Source organism: Podarcis cretensis (assembly GCF_951804945.1).
Source record: "Podarcis cretensis genome assembly, chromosome: 7".
Taxonomy (NCBI): Eukaryota; Metazoa; Chordata; class Lepidosauria; order Squamata; family Lacertidae; genus Podarcis; species Podarcis cretensis.
This window is the reverse complement of record NC_137176.1, coordinates 58700613-58722333: the sequence shown is the minus strand read 5'-3', so window position 1 is coordinate 58722333 and position 21721 is coordinate 58700613. Positions and strand designations below refer to the sequence as shown.

The 21721-nt window shown below is 42.1% G+C and overlaps 1 protein-coding gene across 1 annotated transcript; it reads right to left on the bottom strand.

The window, feature by feature from the left end:
- Positions 1 to 1055: 1055 nt before the first annotated feature.
- Positions 1056 to 19774, bottom strand: ADHFE1 (alcohol dehydrogenase iron containing 1). The gene is made up of 14 exons (XM_079984667.1): positions 19642 to 19774; positions 16592 to 16629; positions 13856 to 13899; positions 13395 to 13448; positions 12624 to 12778; positions 10782 to 10978; positions 9234 to 9311; positions 7754 to 7859; positions 7215 to 7367; positions 6469 to 6567; positions 4564 to 4642; positions 4344 to 4440; positions 2676 to 2833; positions 1056 to 1486 (listed from the first exon to the last, which is right to left on the bottom strand). Exons 1-14 carry the CDS (start codon positions 19695 to 19697, stop codon positions 1403 to 1405), a joined length of 1398 nt encoding a protein of 465 aa, XP_079840793.1. The 5' UTR covers positions 19698 to 19774; the 3' UTR covers positions 1056 to 1402.
- Positions 19775 to 21721: the final 1947 nt, after the last annotated feature.

Sequence of the window (21721 nt, the reverse complement as noted above, 5' to 3'; positions counted from 1 at the left end):
CAGCTGTAAATCAGCATCTGAATGCCAAGTAGTGAACTTAAGGCCTCTGGGACCAACATTCAAGTTTGTGTATCTCATTAAAAGCACAACATTCAGCTCAAAGGTCAGTGAGGTGACTAACAGAGGGCCCTCACTGCTCCATGTGGATGAGACTTTTAAGCAAAACAAGCCCCTTCTCAGGGTAAGTCTGGCTGGAAATCTGCTCCACACAGAGTACATTTTTAAGAGGTTCCTGTGAAAATGTAATGAATGGATGGGACAGATACATTAGCAAAAGTATGTGCACAGATCTGTAAAGGTACTCTTATTAGAGAGCTAGAATTGGCTCTTGCAACTTCCTGCTAACATTTAGCCAATGGCAATCAGGTTTGCTGCTGGCCCTCAGTGTTTCATGACTTGTTAGGGATAGTGCATACTGTACATATGTACTTTCACATGTGATCCTGCCTTATGACACTAAATAAGAAAAGATCTATTACCCCAAATTTAAACCAGCATCAAATTGCTACAGCTATTGTGGCTTTAAGAGCTTTGGGCATTTGTTTCCTGAGGATGTTCAACATAAACAGTTAGAGATCCCCTCATTACATTTCTTAGAGTCTGTGACAAAGCCCTTCAATCTTGTAGTGTGTATATTCCCTAACTCATCTTGAGCTGCTGCCTAAAATTGGGTTTTTCTGAGGCAAAAGAAGTGTAGTGGTGGCAGTTGTGTGTGTTTATATTAATCACCAACAATTCAATTATGCTTTCTTTTTCCTTCTCTCCTTCTCTCATTTGACCTAAGAGCCCATGGAAAAGTCTGAGCTGCAAAAGCTCTCCGAGAGAGTGTGGACATATATTGACATTGAAGTTTGCATGCCTATTAGCTGAGTGATACACCAATCTGGGGTAAGCAGAAAGCATTTCACCTCCTCCCAACCTCCTTTACAAGCAATAAATCGACTTACAGACCCACATCCGGTATTTGGCCATAAAAGAGTCCTTACACAGAATGGGTGGGTAGCAGTCTCATTGAGCCAAGAGTTCAAGGCAGTCATAAAAAACACAAAGCATCCTTTGTATGAAAGGGAGTTCTGAATGTGAAGTGGCTGTAGAGGACGGCACTTTCCGAACTTGTAAAGTTTTATTTTTGTATCTGTGATATCTGAACCACTTCATGTGACATGCTAGGAAGTGAATTACTGTACAGTTCTTAGGAAGGCAAGGGAGAACCATCAGTGATTAGTTCCAGTGACCAATAAAGGAAGCAGAAATATTTCGGATTGCAAATATATATAGAAATGGGCATGATTTCTTCAATTTAGAATATGGAGTTACACTCATTCATATGACAGTCATGAGTTGAATTGCATCATGCGAGTTAGATGCAATTGAAGAAAGCATTCTTTTTAAAAAAGAACATCTAATACAATTTCATGGAAGCTTCAAAAAGGGCAGATAATTCTTCTTCAGTCTGAGGACGGGGAGATAATTTAGTCACTCTTTCCTTAAAAAAACAAAAACAAAAACATAAATTGAATTATGGAAAGGTTTTGGCAATCATCAACAGTTGAGTACACACTGATGACTAAGGCTGAAAGTTCTTTAACAACTTAGTAACTGGTTGGAGCATATGCCTTGCTACAATTTAAAAGATAGGGTGGAGATCCTTTTTCAGTCTGACAGACGCATTCCTTCATGGAGAACAGTGGTGGTCAAGGCCAGTGGCAAAAGTGTGAGGAGCAACAGACTAACCTTTATATAGTAGACTGCATTCAAGCCACAAGTAAGTCAGAAGTTTCTGACACTCTTCCATCTCCCATCCAGGTAAGGTATAGGCATTATTATCACAGTCCAAAGACAAATTCCAGCCAGGCAAAAGCACCCAAGGAAAGAATGGAACAGGGCTGTTAATGGGTATGGCTTCATATGCGTATGAAGGGGAAATTGCCAAGAGAGAGTCCTGGAAGGTCTGATTTGGTTCACAGGACTGAAGTTCTCCACTCCTCGTTTGACGCAATTCTATATATGAAATCTTACATACGCTTCAGGTTACAGACTCCGCTAACTCAGAAATAGTACCTCGGGTTAAGAACTTTGCTTCAGGATGAGAACAGAAAACGCGCTGCGGCGGCGCGGCAGCAGCGGGAGGCCCCATTAGCTAAAGTGGTGCTTCAGGTTAAGAACAGCTTCATGTTAAGAACAGACCTCCGGAACGAATTAAGTACGTAACCAGAGGTACCACTGTACTATGAATGCTCTGCATAGCATAAAAAAAATGGATTATGGATTACGGATTTTATCCAATTGTTACTTGTTTGCTGCCAGAGAAACAAAGCCGAGAAAGGAAACGTTTACAGTAAATGTTTTATTTTAATCCTCTGAGCCCTTATGGTTGCAGAGTGACTTATATTGCAAGGATGGAAGGATCAACATCCACCAGTGGTCTGAACATTTCACTGCCCTTTCTACATTTGTCAGTATGTTTGAATGTGTGGCTTATAAGTATCAGTTTTGATACCTATAGAAATGTATACTGTATGTTTAGGTTAGGACTGATATAAGCATCACTTACTGATATTAATAACAAGGATATTCCATCTGTTATATTTGCATCTTAAAAATAAATGATTTTTTTTAAAAAAAACAGGTAAGTGTTTTATTTTAGGAGAAATGGTCTTTGCCACCTGTCTTACCTGAGGGAGGGTACCTTTGACTAAGGCAGGGATATCGTCATTAGAATAACCAAGAGCAGTTAAGCCATTGTCAACGTTCAGATCAAATAAGAATTTCCGGAGAGTATCTGCCAAAACAAGACCCGCATCTTTGGTTTTGGCAGTGCTGATGTCAGCACCTAAAATAAAGAGAGGAACTTTGAGGAAATAAAAAGAGACCCCCTCAGCTGTAGCAGTAGCTGAATATACTAAATGCACGTGCAGACACAAAGCAGTCATTTCTCTAAAAATGAAATGAAATAAACTGAATGAAACTATTTCTCAATTAAAGGAGTCTAAAAATATGATATAGATCTAAACTGGAAGAGAACAGCAGCAACAAAAAACAAGTTAACTGGTATGAGAACCAATTGTTCTGCCCATTATGCTTTTACTACCATCAGTCTGATAGGTGGCAATAGATTGTGGAAGAAGAAGAAGAGTTTGGATTTGATATCCCGCTTTATCACTACCCGAAGGAGTCTCAAAGCGGCTAACAATCTCCTTTCCCTTCCTCCCCCACAGCAAACACTCTGTGAGGTGAGTGAGGCTGAGAGACTTCAAAGAAGTGTGACTGGCCCAAGTCACCCAGTAGCTGAATGTGGAGGAGCGGAGACGCGAACCCGGTTCCCCAGATTACGAGACTATCGCTCTTAACCACTACACCACCCTGGCTCTCAGAGGAAAACACACAAAGGCTGTGAGTGACCCATGAGAGGTGTAGCCACTCTTAGCATTTTTATCGTGTGTTCACTAAGTATTGCTTAAGGCAGATATGCACATGCAGACTGAAGTTAGGATTGTGGGCCCCTTGCTCTCACTAATTCTTCTGATGAACACAAAACACCTATAGGACAGGAAGGTCATTGCAATGAAATCAGTGGAATCCAGGAATCAGACATTGATGTTTGTGATATCTAAACTGTCCAGGCTAACCTTTATGAGTCAGAGGGTGTTTCCAGACAGGTGTTTATTGCGAAACAGGTCTCCTCATGCAAGTAAATATTTCGGTGTCCACACAACATAATTAGAATAAAACTGCCCATATCCCCACACCTCCATTTTATTCAAATTTACCCTATGATTAAAAAAAAAAAAATGGCAATGACCCCACTATAGTATTATTCCCTTGTCTGGAAGCACCCTGAGTTGGTGCTTGTTTCTTCTTTTTTAAGGGATAAATCAACAAATTCCTTTTTTAAAAAAATCCTGACTTGTTTTGCTTGTCAGTAAATCTGACACATTAGCTGAGTCCAGTTCCCAACTGTTGCTGTTTTGTGGGTGAGATTCAATTGTATACCGGCAAATTCAGCTTGTACATTTAAGATGGATTTGGTGCTCTTCTGCACCCAAACCCACTTTAACCTCACCCCAGCATCTGATCCAGACCTAGGAACAGCTTGTGCCCATCCACTGGGGGAAATGCCACTACACTGGGGAGGGGATGGGATGACATTGGTTCTAAACACACACACACACACACCCCCCTACAAAAGCTCCTTATACCAGTTTGAGAACCCTCAAACAAAATAATATTGCATGTCCGTTGCATTAGACATAAAAAATGTGCAGATCCTGGAAGGGCTGAATGACATCTTGCCTATCAACCTTGAAAGCATGTACTCTCACATTTTATCAACAGAATCATACCCATTATCTGTGCAGCCTCCAAGTGACGCTCTGGACACATAGGGGCTGTGAAAGTAAACACTGCTGGGGACGTGAGGACAACGGAAAGACCATGCGGCTGCAGGAAAGAAAAGCACAGCTTGCATTAACCAGGCAACCTATATTGTTCAAAGTTCAGTGCTGAGAGTAACAGCAATATCATTTTCAGGCAAATTGAATAGCAAGTGCATTAAGTAGTTACCACTAAAGGGTGGTCCACATTGTAATCCTTTGCTTTGTAATTCTTCACCAAGCCAGAAATAGGGTAAGACATGCCATGGCTAGAGGGAAAGAAAGCCTTTGTTTTAGTATGAAAAGGTAGGAACATAAATAAGCTATACAAGCAACTAGAAAATACTCAACTTTATTTTGAATATAATTGATTGGAGGAGGTGCAGAGAGTTGCTAAGAGGTTTATGAATGCCTCTCTGACATTATTGGTGTCTCAGTTGGGTCAAGGGGTTAAGAGGCACCTTGGTAATGACCCTTTCATAACAACAACGCAAGGGGAAAAGTCCCTGATCCAGAATTACTTGGGTGTCCAAAAGTGTTGTATGCAAGTATGCATGGAAGCTAATTTAGGAAGAGGTTGATTACCATTTGCACCTGAATGCACAAGCAAATATCCCTACATCTCTCATTCTGGAGACAAATAGGGTTATACCCTTTTTCACATGTGAAATAGCTGCTCATCCAAATGGTAACCTCTGCATGTAGTGGATACAGGTTATGTATGGGGAAGACAGATCAGCGTTTCTTTTTCTTTTCTTTTATTACACTTTTAAAATAATTTTCATTTATATGCATTGCAACAATTATTTAATCAAGTTTTAACATTTTCAATTTCAGCTCCTTTCCCCCTCTTTCATCAGTTCCTTACATTTATCTTTGACCTTTCCTGTGTACTCCAAATTGCCTTAACTTCTTCTTTTAATTGCCTATTCTTATATATATTTTTTAAATTGCAGGTTTTTACAATGATCCTGCCAATGTCTTGATCTGTTTACAGTTTGTTTGTAAATACTCAGTAAACCACTTCCATTCCTTTCTAAAAAGTTTAGAATCTTGATTTCTTATTCCGGCAAGTTTCACCATTTCTGCATACTCCATCAGTTTCTGTATCCAATCTTCTTTCGCCGGGGCCTCTTCATCCTTCCACTTTTGGGGAAATAACATTCTTGCAGCTGTAGTTGCCTACATAAATAAATTTCTATACTGTTTGGGTAGTTCTAATCCTATAATTCCCAAGAGAAAAGCTTCTGGGTTTTTTTAAATATATGAATGTTATCTCAAACATCTTTTTCAATTCATTATAATCCTTTCCCAGTAAGCTTTAACCTTATTACAAGACCACCACATGTGAAAAAAGGTACCTCCTTTTTCACATCGCCTGGCTGTGAATTGTGAAGGCTGTTCCCTGAAAGGCTTTTTCCACCTGGCCTAGACGGGGCCCAGACTCGCCCAGCTCTACTGGGGCGAAACTCCTGGGGAGGCCAGAAGGCATAGCTGTCAACTTTTCCCTTTTCTTGCGAGGAATCCTATTCGGAATAAGGGAATTTCCCTTAAAAAAAGGAAAACGTTGACAGCTATGCTGGAGGGACATTGCTATGCCTGATAACAAATCCTAAATATTGGATTCTTTTTGTGCCTGCCAAACATCCATGTCATGCTTATGATAATATTTTATTCTCTTGTTAATTGTGCTAAATGTGGCTTTTCTGGGGTGCTATTGGGCTGTTGTTTTTATTTTTATTATGTATTTTGTGGTTTTATATCTTGACTTTATTCTGTGAACTGCCCTGAGACCCTCGGGTATAGGGTGGTATATAGAGCTGCCTTGGCTTCCTTTGGAAGGATGGGATTTACATTTAATGAATGAATGAATGAATGAAATAGATAGAGCATTATACATTTATGCATATTTTAAACTGCTAAAGCCCAGTTTTAAGCGCTTTTGCTTGACAATGGAAAGGCCACATTGGACAGAACACTGTAACTAGCACGGATCATGCCCTCCCCATGGACAATGCATTCACATTTTATTGCATTTAATGGAACAAAAAAGACAACAGTTATGTGAGGGCAATAAAAATTGTTCTCAACTCACCAAAGATGTACCCCAGCATTTCCAAAGCCAATGCCGGCAGAAGCACTTGCCAGGTGCATGTTGGCCCTTGCTTCTTTATCTTCTGGATCCCTGATGGCTCTGTGCGGAATGCAAGTCTGTTATTCAAAAGGCAAAGTGCACTGTAGGAGGCTACGAGGTCAACTTGTTTATTGTGGCATTGGTTTCATAGCCACAAACCCTACTTGGTTGGGGAAAGGACTCTAGTTCAGTGGCAGAAAACATGTCTGCAATGCAGAATGTTCCAGGATCAATTCCTAACATCTACTTCTAAACAATCAGGTGATGGGACAAATGATCTGACCTTGTAAAAAGCACCTTTTCACATGAAAGACAATGCTCAAAATCAAGTGTTGTAGGAGAAAACCCCTTTTTCAAAGTCAGTGGAACTCATTAAGTATCTATTAGTAATGATCACAGCAGCTGTCAGAAGAGAGTGCTATGACTTCTAGCACATGATTCCCATTGCATTTGTCTCAAATTAATCGCTTTGTGCCATGAAGAAGTTTACGTCCTCTCTCTCTCTTTTTATGACTGGGACCTCAGCTATGCAATTTTGTATGACATATGTCTGAGTTGCTTAACTGATCCTGACATGCTCTTTCTAAAATTTGCCCTGGGAAGCAAAACCCTGTTATTAGACGCACCCCAATTCTCTACCTCCAAATCATCCATTGCAGGGCTCAGTAAAGAAAATTATACACACCTTAATAAAATAAAACTCTTACCTTTTTAAATATTTAGCAACAATTCGTAATGCATGGATGGCCCAGATATCACTGATAGGGTTGCTTCCTTGATATGCTGGGCGGTCCATTGGGTTTGAAGGACAAGGGCTGCGCTGATTGTAGGGAAGAGCAGTATAGGATTCAAGTGCATGGCTGGCAGGTTGGTGGGAGAAGTGGAGAAGGAAACAGAACAATCTGAACTGATGTGGCTTGTCCCATTAGCATTTGGAAATCACTACCACTGAAAAACTAGAAGTGAGTGACTGTTCCTGATTATTCTGATTTGATTCTTAAATCCCAAATCCCCGGTTTAAGGCTTGTAGCCTGGCAAAGTCCAGAGGGCAAAAAGGACCAGGAAATCAGAGCAAAGCAAACCCCAAGGAATTCAGCTGACAACTGAAACATTAAGTCAGACTTTTTTTCTTCCTCTTAGATGCTTAATTTAAAAAAGGTCATCAGCATATACCCACACCCAAGAAACATAAAAATGTCTTTAAAAATAAATAAATAAATCTAAACTGCTTATAATACATACTTACCAGAGCACGTCAAATCCACCATTAGCTGTCACATGCTTGGGCATATGGAGAGTATGCAAAGGGTCAATTAGGCCCAAGAAAGGCTTAATAGCTCTAGAAGCAATGCCTAAACATGAAAATTACATTAAATGGATATATTGAAAAAAGGACTTTCTCAAACTGTTTTGAAACAATAGTAACATTTATTTAAAAACACTGACCATACAAAATGTTAGACCTGCCACAGAAACAGGGGGAAAGGGGAGAACGAAATACAGATGTACATACTTCTAATAACAGATTAGCTGAATTCTTATTAAGAACTGTTAAAAAAATGAATCTCAGCAAGAATCTCTGAAAACAAGGGCCTTTGCCCTGTAAAAATCCACGTAGCTATGTAGCTATGGAGATAAGCACACTTTGACCCCTGCCATTAGCCAAGAGAGCTGGGCCACTGGAAGGTAGCTGTTCCAGAAGAACATTACAGCAAGAGGGGTGACCAACCCAGTCCTATGCATTCAGTAGTGTAAGGAGCAGCTTTGGGGAGCTTGCTTCCCCTCTCTCTGCCAGAAAGAATGCTCTGTTCCAGCTGCCAAGAGTCCTGGGCAGTGGCGTGGCGTGGGTTGTCAGCACCCGGGGCAAGGCAAGTAATTTGCGCCCCCTAACCCGTGGATATGCGCCCCCTAACCCGTGGATTTGCGCCCCCTAACCCCCAGATGTTGTGCCCCCTAACCCTAACCTCCAGATGTTGCGCCCGGTGCGGCCGGCCCCCCCTGCACCTTCCACGCTACGCCACTGGTCCTGGGACTACTGAGCTGAAGGGAAGCAAGCATACTCTGGTCTCTTACCATCAGCCAGTATGTGGGTTTGATTTTGGCATTACTGTAATGGAATTATTGTCAGCTACCTTAAAGATCCTTTGATTGAAAGGGGAGGTGCAAACAACTGACTGACCTGTGGGGCCTGCCCACCTGTCAATCACACAATGTCATTATGACACCACATGAATGACAGGTGAGTTGTCTTGTCCACCTGTCAAAATTCCTAGCATAGGGTTCCAACTTGGGATGTTTTCATAGCTTCATGTCTGCTGCTTTCTGGAGCAAAGTAGTTTTATCTTCCCTCCCCACCACTGAAGGGGGTAGGAGGCACGTGGCTGCTGTCTGCAAGCGACGGTAGGGCGTGACTTCTCTGCTTTGTTGCTTTTGCTTGCAAAAGGTAGCTTTGCTTCTTTCCTTCCCACCACTACTTGGTGAGTTGGGAGAAACAAGGCTGCTTAGCAGGGTCACATCACACAACGTTTTCTACAAATGTATTCTCATCTCTTGGCCCTGGTATGACTTTAGCTGCAGCTTTCCACATCATGTATGTTATAATACATTAGAAAATACTACTCAGCTGGGGGAAGTCTTCTTGGATACTGTAAACTCTGACGCAGTACCAAGCCATGACATTGAAGAAAAGAACCATGGTAACAGATGCAAACACATACAATTCTTACCAGTTTTTACTTTTAGTTCTTTATAATCAAAAATAGCAACCCCGGTGGTTTCACTTCCAGTCCCAGCAGTGGTAGGAACTTTGGAAAAGAGCAAATTAAATTTATTACTGTGCGCGCACATGCACAACTTCGTAAATCAACTTAGAAACTTAGATCCCAAGCGGCAAAATGGGGAGATTTTCATGGAGGGGACCAAAAAATGGAGATTCTTAAAATGCTCTTCCCTTAATATTCTGGGTGATGGCAGTCATTTTCCCTACCCCCAGCCCTGCTGCTAGTTCATCATGTACCATTCTCAGGAAGGATTCAGGGTGGTGGGAAACTGCTGGAAAGAGCAGTACCACTGTGGTAATAAACTGAGTGTGGTGGTGGGAAGGTCCTTCCGCAATCTGGGGGCCACCAAAGAGAAGGCTCTCATATGCTACCATTGCTGGCACTGGGCAATTGGGACAGATTAGGCATTCTGCTGGTTTACCGCCCACCCTGCTGCCCTTTATGAAGGCCTCTGTCAGGAAAAAGACAGGGGAAATGTGTCCCTATTCATTCTCCTTGACCTCTCAGCAGCTTTTGATACCATCAGACTTGGTATCTTTCCATAAGCCTTCCATCAGTTTTGGCTGGTGGCCCAGCTGTGCCCTTATCTAGACAGGGATAACCTAACTTCTGTCTTCAATGCTCTGGTGACCTCTAGGTTAGATTACTGCAACACGTTATATGCCTCTGAAGACGGTTCGGAAACTTCAGCTGGTGCAGAATTTGGTAGCCAGGATGCTCACTGGGACAAGACAGTTTAAATATATTGCACGGATCCTGGCCCAACTGCACTGGCTGCCAGTTAGTGTCCAGGCTCAATTCAAAGTGCTGGTTTTAACCTATAAAGCTTTAAATGGCTCAGGACTGTTTAATAGCTCAAGGACTGCCTTCCCCATATGTACTGATCTTGATCCTGAAATCATCATCTGAGGCTCTTCTTCTTGTGCCCCTTCCACAAGAGGTCCAGAGGGTGGCAGCATGAGAACGGGACCTGCTCTGCCTGGCTCCCCGTGTGTGGAATGCTCTCCACAGGGAGGCTTGTCCAGCACCAACATTAGGTACCCGGTGAAAATGTTTCTCTATAACCAGGCCTTTGGCTGATTAAACATTCTATGGCCTTTTAAATGAGTTTGTGGGAGGAGGGTTATTGGTTTGTTTTTTGTATTATTAATTTTGTGTTCTCATTTTGTATTTTTATATTATGATCTTCGGAAGAAGTGGGGCATACACATTTAATAAATAATAATACAATTCTTCACACCACAGAGAGCAGCAGCACTGCCAAGAGGGCAGTGCTATTATCCCATGTGAATTTATTTAATCTAGCTGGTTGATTTACCACACTAGTACCCTGTTCTTTTTCCAAAGGGCTCAGAGAATCTTATTTTACGTTCCAACAGACAGTCTTTCAATCAGCAGGGCTAAATCTGCTTTGCAATGAGAACCGAAGAACCAAAACCATCAGACAAGCTCAATCACCTTACAATCACACCCAATCATGTCAACTTTCCTTACCTGCAATCAGTGGCTTGAGAGCAACTTTGACAGGCTTGCCTTTTCCAATGGGAGCATTGACATAATCTAAGAAGTCCGATTCTGGACTGGATGCATAGAGATCAGCGGTTTTGCAAGTGTCTATGACTGAACCTCCTCCTAAGGCAACATAGGAATCAAACTCCCCCTTTTTAGCAAACTCGATGGCATCCATGAAACTTGAAAAGAAAAGAACATGTGGTTCATTTTACCCTGCTCTACCCAACAGCTCACAGAGGGTCACAACGTAGTTAAAACCACAAAAGATCCCAGCATACACAAACCATCCATTGCACATGCATTAGTGTGCAAGCATGAAAACCATTTTTCTTCACCTGAACAGCAGTTTTAATAGCCTCTAATATAGAGGGCATTGGGAACCCAGTGTTCAGGAAAGCTGAGGTAGGGGAAAAGCAATATTTCCACATGTGTAGTAGTTGGTGGGTTGGATCCTGGCTAAGATATATTTAGGTCCTAATGAAATCAATGTGAAAAGTTATATATTATCCTCCAGTATAATAATAATAGTAATAATAATAATAATAATAATAATAATAATAATAATTTATTATTTAAACCCCGCCATCTGGCTGAGTTTCCCCAGCCACTCTGGGCGGCTCCCAATAAAATGTGAAAAACAGTACAACATTAAATATTAAAAACTTCCCTGAACAGGGCTGCCTTAAGATGTCTTTTAAAGATAGGATAGCTGCTTATTTCCTTCACATCTGACGGGAGGGTGTTCCACAGGGTGGGCGCCACTACCGAGAAGGCCCTCTGTCTGTAACCTCACTTCTTGCAATGAGGGAGCCGCCAGAAGGCCCTCGGCACTGGATCTCAGTGTCCGGGCTGAACAATGGGGGTGGAGACGCTCCTTCAGGTATACAGGACCGAGGCCATTTAGGGCTTTAAAGGTCAGCACCAACACTTTGAATTGTGCTTGGAAATGTACTGGGAGCCAATGCAGATCTCTCAGGACCGGTGTTATGTGGTCCCGGCGGCCACTCCCAGTCACCAGTCTAGCTGCCACATTCTGGATTAATTGCAGTTTCCGGGTCACCTTCAAAGGTAGCCCCATGTAGAGTATACCTGAAGGAGCGTCTCCACCCCCCTCGTTCAGCCCCAAGGGCCTTCTGGTGGTTCCCTCACTGTGAGAAGTGAGGTTACAGGGAACCAAGCAGAGGGCCTTCTTGGTGGTGGTGCCCACCCTGTGGAATGCCCTCCCATCAGATGGGAGCCTATGCCCACTTACTAGGGAGTAAGCCCCATTGAACTCAGTGGGACTTGCATCTGAGTAGGCATTGTACAGTATTGCTGTAAACGGCAGCACTCATCATTCAATGCACAAGGCAGGACTTTTTACACAATTGTATTATAGCAACAGAGCACAAATTTTTGCATGCGTAGTATAGTCAGGATTCCTGTTCAATCTTAAGAAATTCTGGTGGAACATAAAGAAATGAAAAGGAGAAGGTCTCTTAAATATGCTGGACTTGTGTGACTAGGGCTTCGTATGGCAATTGCGCTAAGGAAGCTACAGAAAACCAGCGCAGATCTTAAATTATCATTGTACTGGTATTGGAGAGGGGAGAACCATAGATTTCTATGCAGTGTTGTAAGATTACTTGGGAAATCAAAAATAGGTAAATTTATTTAAGGTCATGGAACAATGTAAACATCCGTCCTCCGCGTTTTAACATCTTGGTTGCACAGCTGTAGAAGCCCTGTTGCTGCTAAGTCCTGATCTGAAGGCCTCTTTTTTGCAGAAACTTAGATGCAAAGTAGAAAAGGGCAGGTTGCACAAATATAGGAGAAAAGTAGTACCTCTGGTCTGTTGGCTCCACCCTTACATTGTCGTATATTTGGAAATTTATACCATTTTTTGTCAGAGAATCCAAGACTGCTTGCATGGGAGGGAGACGACAAAGGTTCTTATCAGTCATCACACAGACTTTTTTAACACCCAAATTCTGCAGGTCCTACAGTGAGGAAAAAGTAGTTAAAACCAAAGAAAAGAAAAAGGAAACAAACAAACAAACAAAGCCCAATCCCAAAGGAAAAGAAACCTTCCAACACAAAATTCTACATATCCCACTTGTTATCTGACTGGTCACTGTGAGCACCCCCCCCCCATCTTTTCCAGAACATGAGATTGCAATAGACAGTAAACTTGATTTATTTGTCTAAATTTGATTCCTTGGGTGGATTGCTGTAATTTATTTGTTAAATTTATACCCCTACCTTTCTACCAAATGGTGCTCAAGACAGCTTCCCATTCACTGGAAAAGAAGAGTCTGCTCAGTTTTTAAATAATGGCAATTAATTTAATCTCCATATGAAGATGATTCATCAGAGAGACAACATATAGCCATTAACATTTGCAGTAATGTATCTGCCCACAATCCTAAACTTCTTGGTTGCAATAATGCAGAAGTTGGTCCCTGTCTTAAGCTCCACCTTGTAGATGCAGTAAACTTTAGGATTCAGAAGTATATTTTTTCTAATGTAGCTAAAACACACAATTATTTATAATGGTATTTTTTAATTAAAAAATCAAATAACAGTCCTAGTGATAATATGTAATTAATGGCTTACCATGCCTAGTTCTTTAGTAACTCCTTCTCCATATCGGATACTAGAAACAGCCATCTGTAAAAGCCAAGATATAATACATTTCAGAAAAGAGGTTGTATGGAGCCTACAAAACTCATGTTTTAAAATAACCAATGTGTATTATATATTCAAGAAATAGTGGATTTAAAATGAGCACAATACAGTGGCACCTTGGTTCTCGAACAGCTCAGTTGTCGAACAAATCAGCTCCCAAACACCACAAACCCAGAAGTAAGTGTTGTGGTTTGAGAATGTTTTTTGGAAACTGAGCATCCAACGCAGCTTCCGCTTGAGAGCAGGAAGCTCCTGCAGCCAATTGAAAGCCGCGCCTTGGTTTCTGAATGGTTTCGGGAGTCGAATGGACTCTCCGAACGGATTAAGTTCGAGACCCAAGGTACCACTGTATTGTTTCAAATATAGTTGTCAAATTTAATTAAGTTTACCTCAAAAGCATAGTCTGTTTTCCCCGTAGCAGCATGTTCAATACCTGGAAAAGAAATTATACATCAAAGTTAGCAAGCCCAGGCACAGCACAGGAAGACACATCATTGCTTATGTTTTTAAAAAGCTCCTATTAAATGGATATATATTTTTTCTTTTGAATTGTAAACCCCAAGATGTTAATGCAGGCATCCCCAAACTCGGCCCTCCAGATGTTTTGGGACTACAATTCCCATCATCCCTGACCTCTGGTCCTGTTAGCTAGGGATGATGGGAGTTGTAATCCCAAAACATCTGGAGGGCTGAGTTTGGGGATGCCTGTGTTAATGTGTCATCTTTGGGATTTTTTCTGTTTTTTAGTGTTCACCATTAAGATGTACTTGCTCACTTCAAAACATGACATTACTGACATGAAAACAGTGGCAGCCACATGTATAGCACCCACACAGAGGCCACAATTCACACAAAAGGCACTTCCATATGAGCACAGCTTGGCCATGAGCCAGGCACAGCCGCACATGTTCCTGAGGTGATTACATGCAGCCAGCTACCATGTATAAATCTGCCCTTCATAAACATTTTCAACTAGAATCCCTCTAGCAGCTCTGAATTTTTATAAAGAAGATAACAGCGAGGTGTTGCCAGGTATCAAATCATACCAATAATATGCTTTTTGCTTGATCTTAGCAGTTTGGAAACTGTATTTCTGACCTTGCAAGTAACATCTGTCTGTGTCTCACAAAATTTAATGTTGTTGTTGTTGTTAAAAAGAAACTGAGCTCAAACAAAGGGAGGAAATATGGGCAAAGGATATTACTACTTCACCACTGGGGAAATCTGTAAGAAAAATAAGTCTCCGGAAAGACAAATTTCTCTGCAATCCGGCTAATGCAGTCTCTCCTCAAAACCTTCCAACTTGTCCTTGTTATAAAAAGTAGATCATATCTCTTACACGCTTTGCTTTATTATTTTTTTGCTAGTAACACCTGTCTGATGAAGAATACTTAGTTTAGATACTTCCTTCCAGGATTTCAGAGGCCTGCTGGCCCAATAAAAAATATCATCTCACCTTTGTGAGTCTCATTCTGTGGGAGCAGCACAGCCATTGTTGCTGGGAATTCTTACAATGTCTCTTGCATAGAAGTTCTAGACTTTCACTTTAATCTTTTAATTTCTTCTCAGAACTATCCTTTCAAATTTCATAGAAAAAAAACTACACGGTCACTAGCTTCTTCCACAGTGGGATGCACAAGGAGAGGCAAAGAGACACAGAAAGATGGAGAACCCCCACCACATACAAAAAGTCAAATCTTGCCCTTCGTACCCCAGTCAAAGAACAAACCACTCCTTCTGTCTGGTAGCTGAATTAAATATTTAGTGTTTGAATTCATGGCCAATGAGTGAAGCAATGATAATGAGCCTACAGATACTTTGGGGTGCACTGGAGTGGTGACCCAAATAATTAAACCCATAAATATATTAAAAATCCTTTTTGTGCTCCCTATTCATGCTTACGTCTGCTACCCTTGGCTACTATTCCTACCATCTTTCACCAGCCCTGTTCATGGTTGATTTCCCCTAATGTCTGAGTCTGTTGTCGTTTTCGTAATTAATTTGACATCCCGAAGACATGTCCAAGCCACTTACACTATTTTGTTTTGATGGTATGATAGATCTCCTGCTGCTTTATTATTTGGCAGAGCAAAGCTTTCGTTAAAGGCTTTATTGAGCTTGGAAAACTATATTGTTTCCCTTGGACTAGATATACTTATGAAGCATAGAATGTTTCTTTAGGAGGAGACAGTAAAGTCATGCCTTTACAATCTCACCGCTGTCAATTAAAAAAGCTGCTTTTCTATTAAAATATTCCAAATGGCATGCTTAATGGCAACAAAAACAACAAGGCAACAGAATAGCAATATACATGTGGATTCTTCCATAACCTGCAATGTTTACTTTGTAAATCATGTTCAGTTCTGCTTAATTCCACAGCACAAATCTCAAACAAGTGTTAGTAGATGGCGTATGTTCTGTTCATCCATAGAAAACTCAGAGCAATTCACAAACAGCTCCTAATGATCTCCCATTTGTGCACTTATCAGGGCCACACCTCCTTACGCTTCACCATTGCCATGGGATTGGGTGCACTGAGACTACAAAATTCTAACTCATTTAAGACTCAGGTCCCATCTACATTGTACTTTTAAAGCAGTATCATACCCCTTTAAACAACCCAGGGTGGATGCACTCCTGAGGGGGACATGGCATGAAGGGTGCCCTCCCAGGTGCGGGATAGCCACTCAGGTGCCCAGAGCGACACGCACACCCTGCGAGCTGCCCATGGCAGACATTTGGCATGCCGCCCACCTGTGACTTCCAAGCCTCCCCCAACCTGTCAAAACAAACGGGGAGGGGGGAATGCCGCTGGCAAAGCAGGGCAGCGCCCCCCTTAAGCCAATGGCTTGGGGTAGGCTTGGGAGTCGCGGGCAGGCGGCGCGCCGAATATCACCCCCATCAGTGATGACACCTGGGGCGACCCGGAAGACACTTAGCAAATACTGCGGACTGGATCACTACTATGCATATATATTTGAGGTTTTTGGCTGGCTATTTTGTATCTAATTACCACTAAACTAGTTTTCTCTTGAGAGGTATTGTTGATCTAGTTTGCGTCCTAATGACTGTTTAATGGGAACTGGAATAATTGACATAAAGGCACAAAATAAATACAGCCTTACCTTGAGTATATCTGTGGGAATGGGCAGGACACATACATCTAATGAAAGGAAAGAGGGGAAATTATTTGGGTAACAAAGCACTGGAAAAGTAAGGAGTTCATTGGCTGTTTACACATGGCAGTTCAAAGTGGATGGATGCATCGTGTGTGTGTGTGTGTGTGTGTGTGTGTTTAACACACATTTTTTCACACATTTTATCCCAATGTTTCTGAATTTCATTATCTGTGAATAATGTGATAAGTACAAAAAAGTCCAACATAAAATTACATGTTACCCGATTGTGGATGCATTGAAGCACATTGCGTGGGGTTTCTTTTTAACTGTGTCATGACATTTTGCTGGATGATGCCATCTAGCATCACACATCCTATCTCCAGTAGCAAAGCACTCCTTAGTGGGATGCTGGTGAACGTCATATATTTTTTAAATCACTACTTTGTACAAGTCTGGTATATCAGAAAACTTGCATCTAAACCCCAAAACTACACAGGTAAACAAATGCCCACGGGTTTCTGGAACTCAAGGAGGGTGTGGAAGTTCTGAGGGCAGGGGATAAGACACAGTGTGAATACATCCCATCCCATCAAGCACAACCCACCAGTGTAAATGCAAAACACAGAGATCAAAGTTGAATTGAAAGTGCCCATGTGTGGATCGACATGCACAGAAAAAATCAGATATGTGCAACCCATGTATGCATGAGTGCACAGTGTGTGCATCATATAAGTAACTAATATATTAATATAATGAATTTGTTAATATTGCACTGTTTCTCTTGCAAATGTATCCTGCCATCTAGTGTCTCAAACTGGTGGTACTTTTTCTTACTGGAATGCTCACCCATTAAACCTGTTTACAAAAGTTTGTACAAAGCTCCAATATAATTTGAAGAGAACTTAAACCTATAAATAGAGCATGCCCATTTAGGAATGCCAACTGTAAAGTAAGATTCTCTACCTCTTGTTATTTCTAAAGCTCATGGATGAATGCTTCTTTGCTCAGAACAACATTTCTATTTTACTTCTTGTCTCGTCCAATTAACACAGAATCAATAAATTGTTGTATTTATTGTGGATTCCTTCTGAGCACCCTACTCCGAGACCCAGAGTAGGTTTCACTGTTATTTTAGACCCAGTCCTAACCACCATTAGGGTTCATGTGGAATTTATGCCCAAGTAAAATAGTCCTTATGATTTGGCCTGACCTTATACATATTTACTTAAAAACGAGTACACCCGAGTTCAGCATAAGCTACATTCTAGCAAATATGATAGGGATTCAGCAGTGCAGCCTGATGCTATGCCAGTTTACTCAGTGGAAGGAAGTGTATCCTATTCATAGGAGCAAAGGAAGTTGTCTCATATCCGGCAACCCTATTTCTGCATCATACCCAGTACTGCCTACTCTGACTGGCAGAGGCTCTCCATAGTCTCAGGAGATTCCAGAGACTGAACATGGGCCATTTTCATGCAAAACATTGTGCTCTGTCACTAAGCTATGATCTTTTCTGCTTTAGTTTTATTCATCTTCAGCAACAGCTTTGCTGCATTCAAACATCACATTGGCTATTCTCTAAATCATGTTTCAGAAAACTAGGAACAGAACAGACTTCCTCTTGCCTTTTCTATTTTGTCTAGGTATTATCTGCTGGATCTCAAAGTTAGGCAAAGCTATTTTTAGCACTAACCAGAAATGGTTCCAAATCATGATTTTCAAAGCCACTTCCTAGTACACCATAGTTTAGAGGCGAACTATGGTGACAGAGGAGGGACTTGGGTGGCGCTGGGGGTTAAACTACTGAGCCTAGGACTTGCCGATCAGAAGGTTGGCGGTTCGAATCCCCGCGACGGGGTGAGCTCCCGTTGCTTGGTCCCTGCTCCTGCCAACCTAGCAGTTCAAAAGCACGTCAAAGTGCAAGTAGATAAATAGGTACCGCTCCGGCGGGAAGGTAAACGGCGTTTCCGTGTGCTGCTCTGGTTCGCCAGAAGTGGCTTAGTCATGCTGGCCACATGACCCAGAAGCTGTACGCCGGCTCCCTCGGCCAATAAAGCGAGATGAGCACCGCAACCCCGGAGTCGGCCATGACTGGACCTGATGGTCAGGGGTCCCTTTACCTTTACCTATGGTGACAGAAGCCAGGAAAGGGAAGAGGGATCTGGTGTGTGAGAAGGAAGGAATGTGGAGGAGGATGCAGATTTGGGAGCACAGGAGTCCTTATATAAGTAAATTTATTTTGGGACTTTGTAAACAGATATTTTGAAATTTCAATGTGATTGAATGGGATAAAAAATATTTTTGATTACCTAGAGTCTTTCATAACATCTCCCAGGAAACATTTTGTTTGGGTCTTAATTTCTATGCATTTCCAGTTAGTGACAGCAATATCCATTTATCAATTTTGTAAGGAGGTACTTTCTTTTATCTGTCCTGAATCTGCTACCGATCATTTTCATGGGACAGCCCAAACTTTTGCATTTTTGAGAGAGGAAGAAACTCTATCCATTTCCTCCACATAATGCAGAATTTTATATGCTCAAGTTGTATAATAGAAAATTCCTATTATAAACCTATGGATCTCCTTCCAAGGAAAAGCTCATCAGAAGCAATGGTATGCCCAACTAGCAATAATATATTTTTATAATGAACTCCTACTAGGTCTGTAGTTTTGTTTCGTTTTTCTGTCCAAAGCTGCTACAAAGTTTCAGCAAACACCAAAGTCCAATTTGGTCATCTCTAAGTACTTTTTTGAAACAAGCAGGTGTTTGAAAAAACAACAAACCTCTAGCTTTCTGCTCTCCCTTTCACTCAGCAAAAAGGAAAGCAGAAATGGCCACGTTTGTGGACAACTTCCAAATATAAGGTGGGGCATGTTTCTTAAAATTCACCCGTTTCCACGACATTAGAACCTGCAGATTCCTCAAACCCTCGTTATGCTTTTGTAAAGCTACAAAGGGCCTGAGCTTCTCCAGCTGATTACAACTTTGTGGGAAGCAAGATGGCTTTATTAGGCGCTGTCACGCCAGGAACAGGGGAAGGCGCAAAACACTTACGATGCCCGTTGCAATTGCTTCAGCAAATATCCCACCCTATCGCGTCCTCCTGCCATGGCTGAAACTACTTGGGACCCCGAGGCATGATGGGAAGTTGTGCAAACCTTGGAAGGGGAGAGGCAGGAACGGTCGTTCCCCTCGAAGTACAGTATTTGCTCAATTGGAGCCTTTCCCCGAACAGTGTTAAGCTGCCAGCGACGTACTTCGAAGCCTTCAGGATTAATAAAATATTGCAATCGTTGCACTCTTTTCCCTTTGTTAATCTATACTCTCCAGCCTATTGGGCACGATTTAACACTTTCGATCCGATCACCTTTCAAAACTTCATTCCTTAACTTTTTGGATCTCTAGCTTGGTGCAGAAACAAGAGGGGGCGGAACCCTCCCAGTGCGTTGCTGGTCTTTGCTAAACGGAAATCTGAAGTTCATTTCCAAGTTTTTACTTGCAAACTGAAACCAAATTTTGAAGCACTGTGAATAGATAGAACATTCAGTCTCAAAAACAGCATTTCCACAACATTGTTTTTTTGTTTCTTTATATCGTAAAGAAGGCATTGGTGATTGTTTTAGTTCAAGAAAATCTGGTGCATGTAAGAAACGTCTTGACGATCAGCAACTGATTTTTAACAGGGCAAGAGCCATAATATGAATTAATGGAAAGTTGCAGGACGAGCATAAATAGCTCACCCAGTAACTTACAGATGACTTGTGAGCCGGTCAAAAGGACTCTTCCCCCACTCACCCAGAACGTGAACAGCAGCCTGCAGTGATTGCACACATCAGAAGTTCACTTCTATGTGCAAGACTCAGGTGGCCTCATTGGCCCAGGGTGCCTTCCATCAGCTTCAGCTGGTGATCCAGCTACGCCCCTATCTTCACAGGGATAGCCTAACTACTGTTGTCTATCCTCTGGTAACTTTAAGGTTAGATTACTGCTATGCATTATACATAGGGCTGCCTCTGAAGATGGTTCGGAAACTTCAGCTAGTGCAGAATTCAGCGGCCCAGTTTCTCACTGGAGCAAGATGGTGTGAGCATATTACACCGATCCTGGTCCGACTGCACTGGCTACCAATTAGTTTCTGGACCCAATTCAAAGTGCTGGTTTTGACCTATAAAGCCTTAAACGGCTCAGGACCACAATACCTCAAGGACCACCTCTCCATATGAACCTACCTGGTCCCTGAGATCATCTTCTGAGGCCCTCCTTGAGAGGTCTGGAGGGTGGCAACATGAGAATGGGCCTTCTCTGCAGTGGCTTCCTGTCTATGGAATGCTCTCCCCAGGGAAGCTTGCCTGGCGCCTTCACTATACACCTTTAGGCACCAGGCAAAAACATTCCTTTTTAAGCAGGCCTTTGGTTGATCTGATTTACATCCAACACCCTTTTAGAATGTGGCTTTTTTGCGAGGGGGGTGGGTAGTTATTGGGTTACTGCTTTTGGTTTGATTTTATGTGTTGTAGTCTTGTTGAGAACCACCCTGAGACCTCCGGGTATAGGACAGTGTGTAAGTTGAGTAAAAATAAAAGACTGTTGGATTGTAATGGGCATTAGCTACAGCTCAGTGAGTGCCCATATTTTGCAGGTAAAAGGTCCTCCGGCTGAGACCCTGGCATTTCCAGGTAGGCCTGAGAAGGACCCATCTGAAATCCCAGAATGCCATTGACAATCAGTGTCAGCAGTATTGATCTAGCATGAATAAATGATCTGAGTACAATTCTGCTTCCTACTATATCAAGAACTTCTAGCCTGAAAAAGAAGTGACTGAGGAGATATGACATAAAGGTAAAGGTAAAGGGACCCCTGACCATTAGGTCCAGTCGTGACCGACTCTGGGGTTGCAGCGCTCATCTCGCTTTATTGGCCAAGGGAGCCGGCATACAGCTTCCGGGTCATGTGGCCAGCATGACCAAGCCGCTTCTGGCGAACCAGAGCAGCGCACGGAAATGCCGTTTACCTTCCTGCCAGAGCGGTACCTATTTATCTACTTGCACTTTGATGTGCATTCCAACTGCTAGGTTGGCAGGAGCAGGGACCGAGCAATGGGAGCTCACCCCGTCGCGGGGATTCGAACCACCGA

Excerpts from the sequence above, each read along its gene's own strand:
- ADHFE1 (XM_079984667.1), bottom strand. The coding sequence starts at position 19,697 with ATGGCAGGAGGACGCGATAGGGTGGGATATTTGCTGAAGCAATTGCAA. Across the intron at positions 13,900-16,591 it reads TTCCCACAGATATACTCAAG|GTATTGAACATGCTGCTACG; the intron begins GTAAGGCTGTAT and ends TTTCTTTTCCAG. Across the intron at positions 10,979-12,623 it reads GTGGAGCCAACAGACCAGAG|TTTCATGGATGCCATCGAGT; the intron begins GTACTACTTTTC and ends TTTCTTTTCAAG.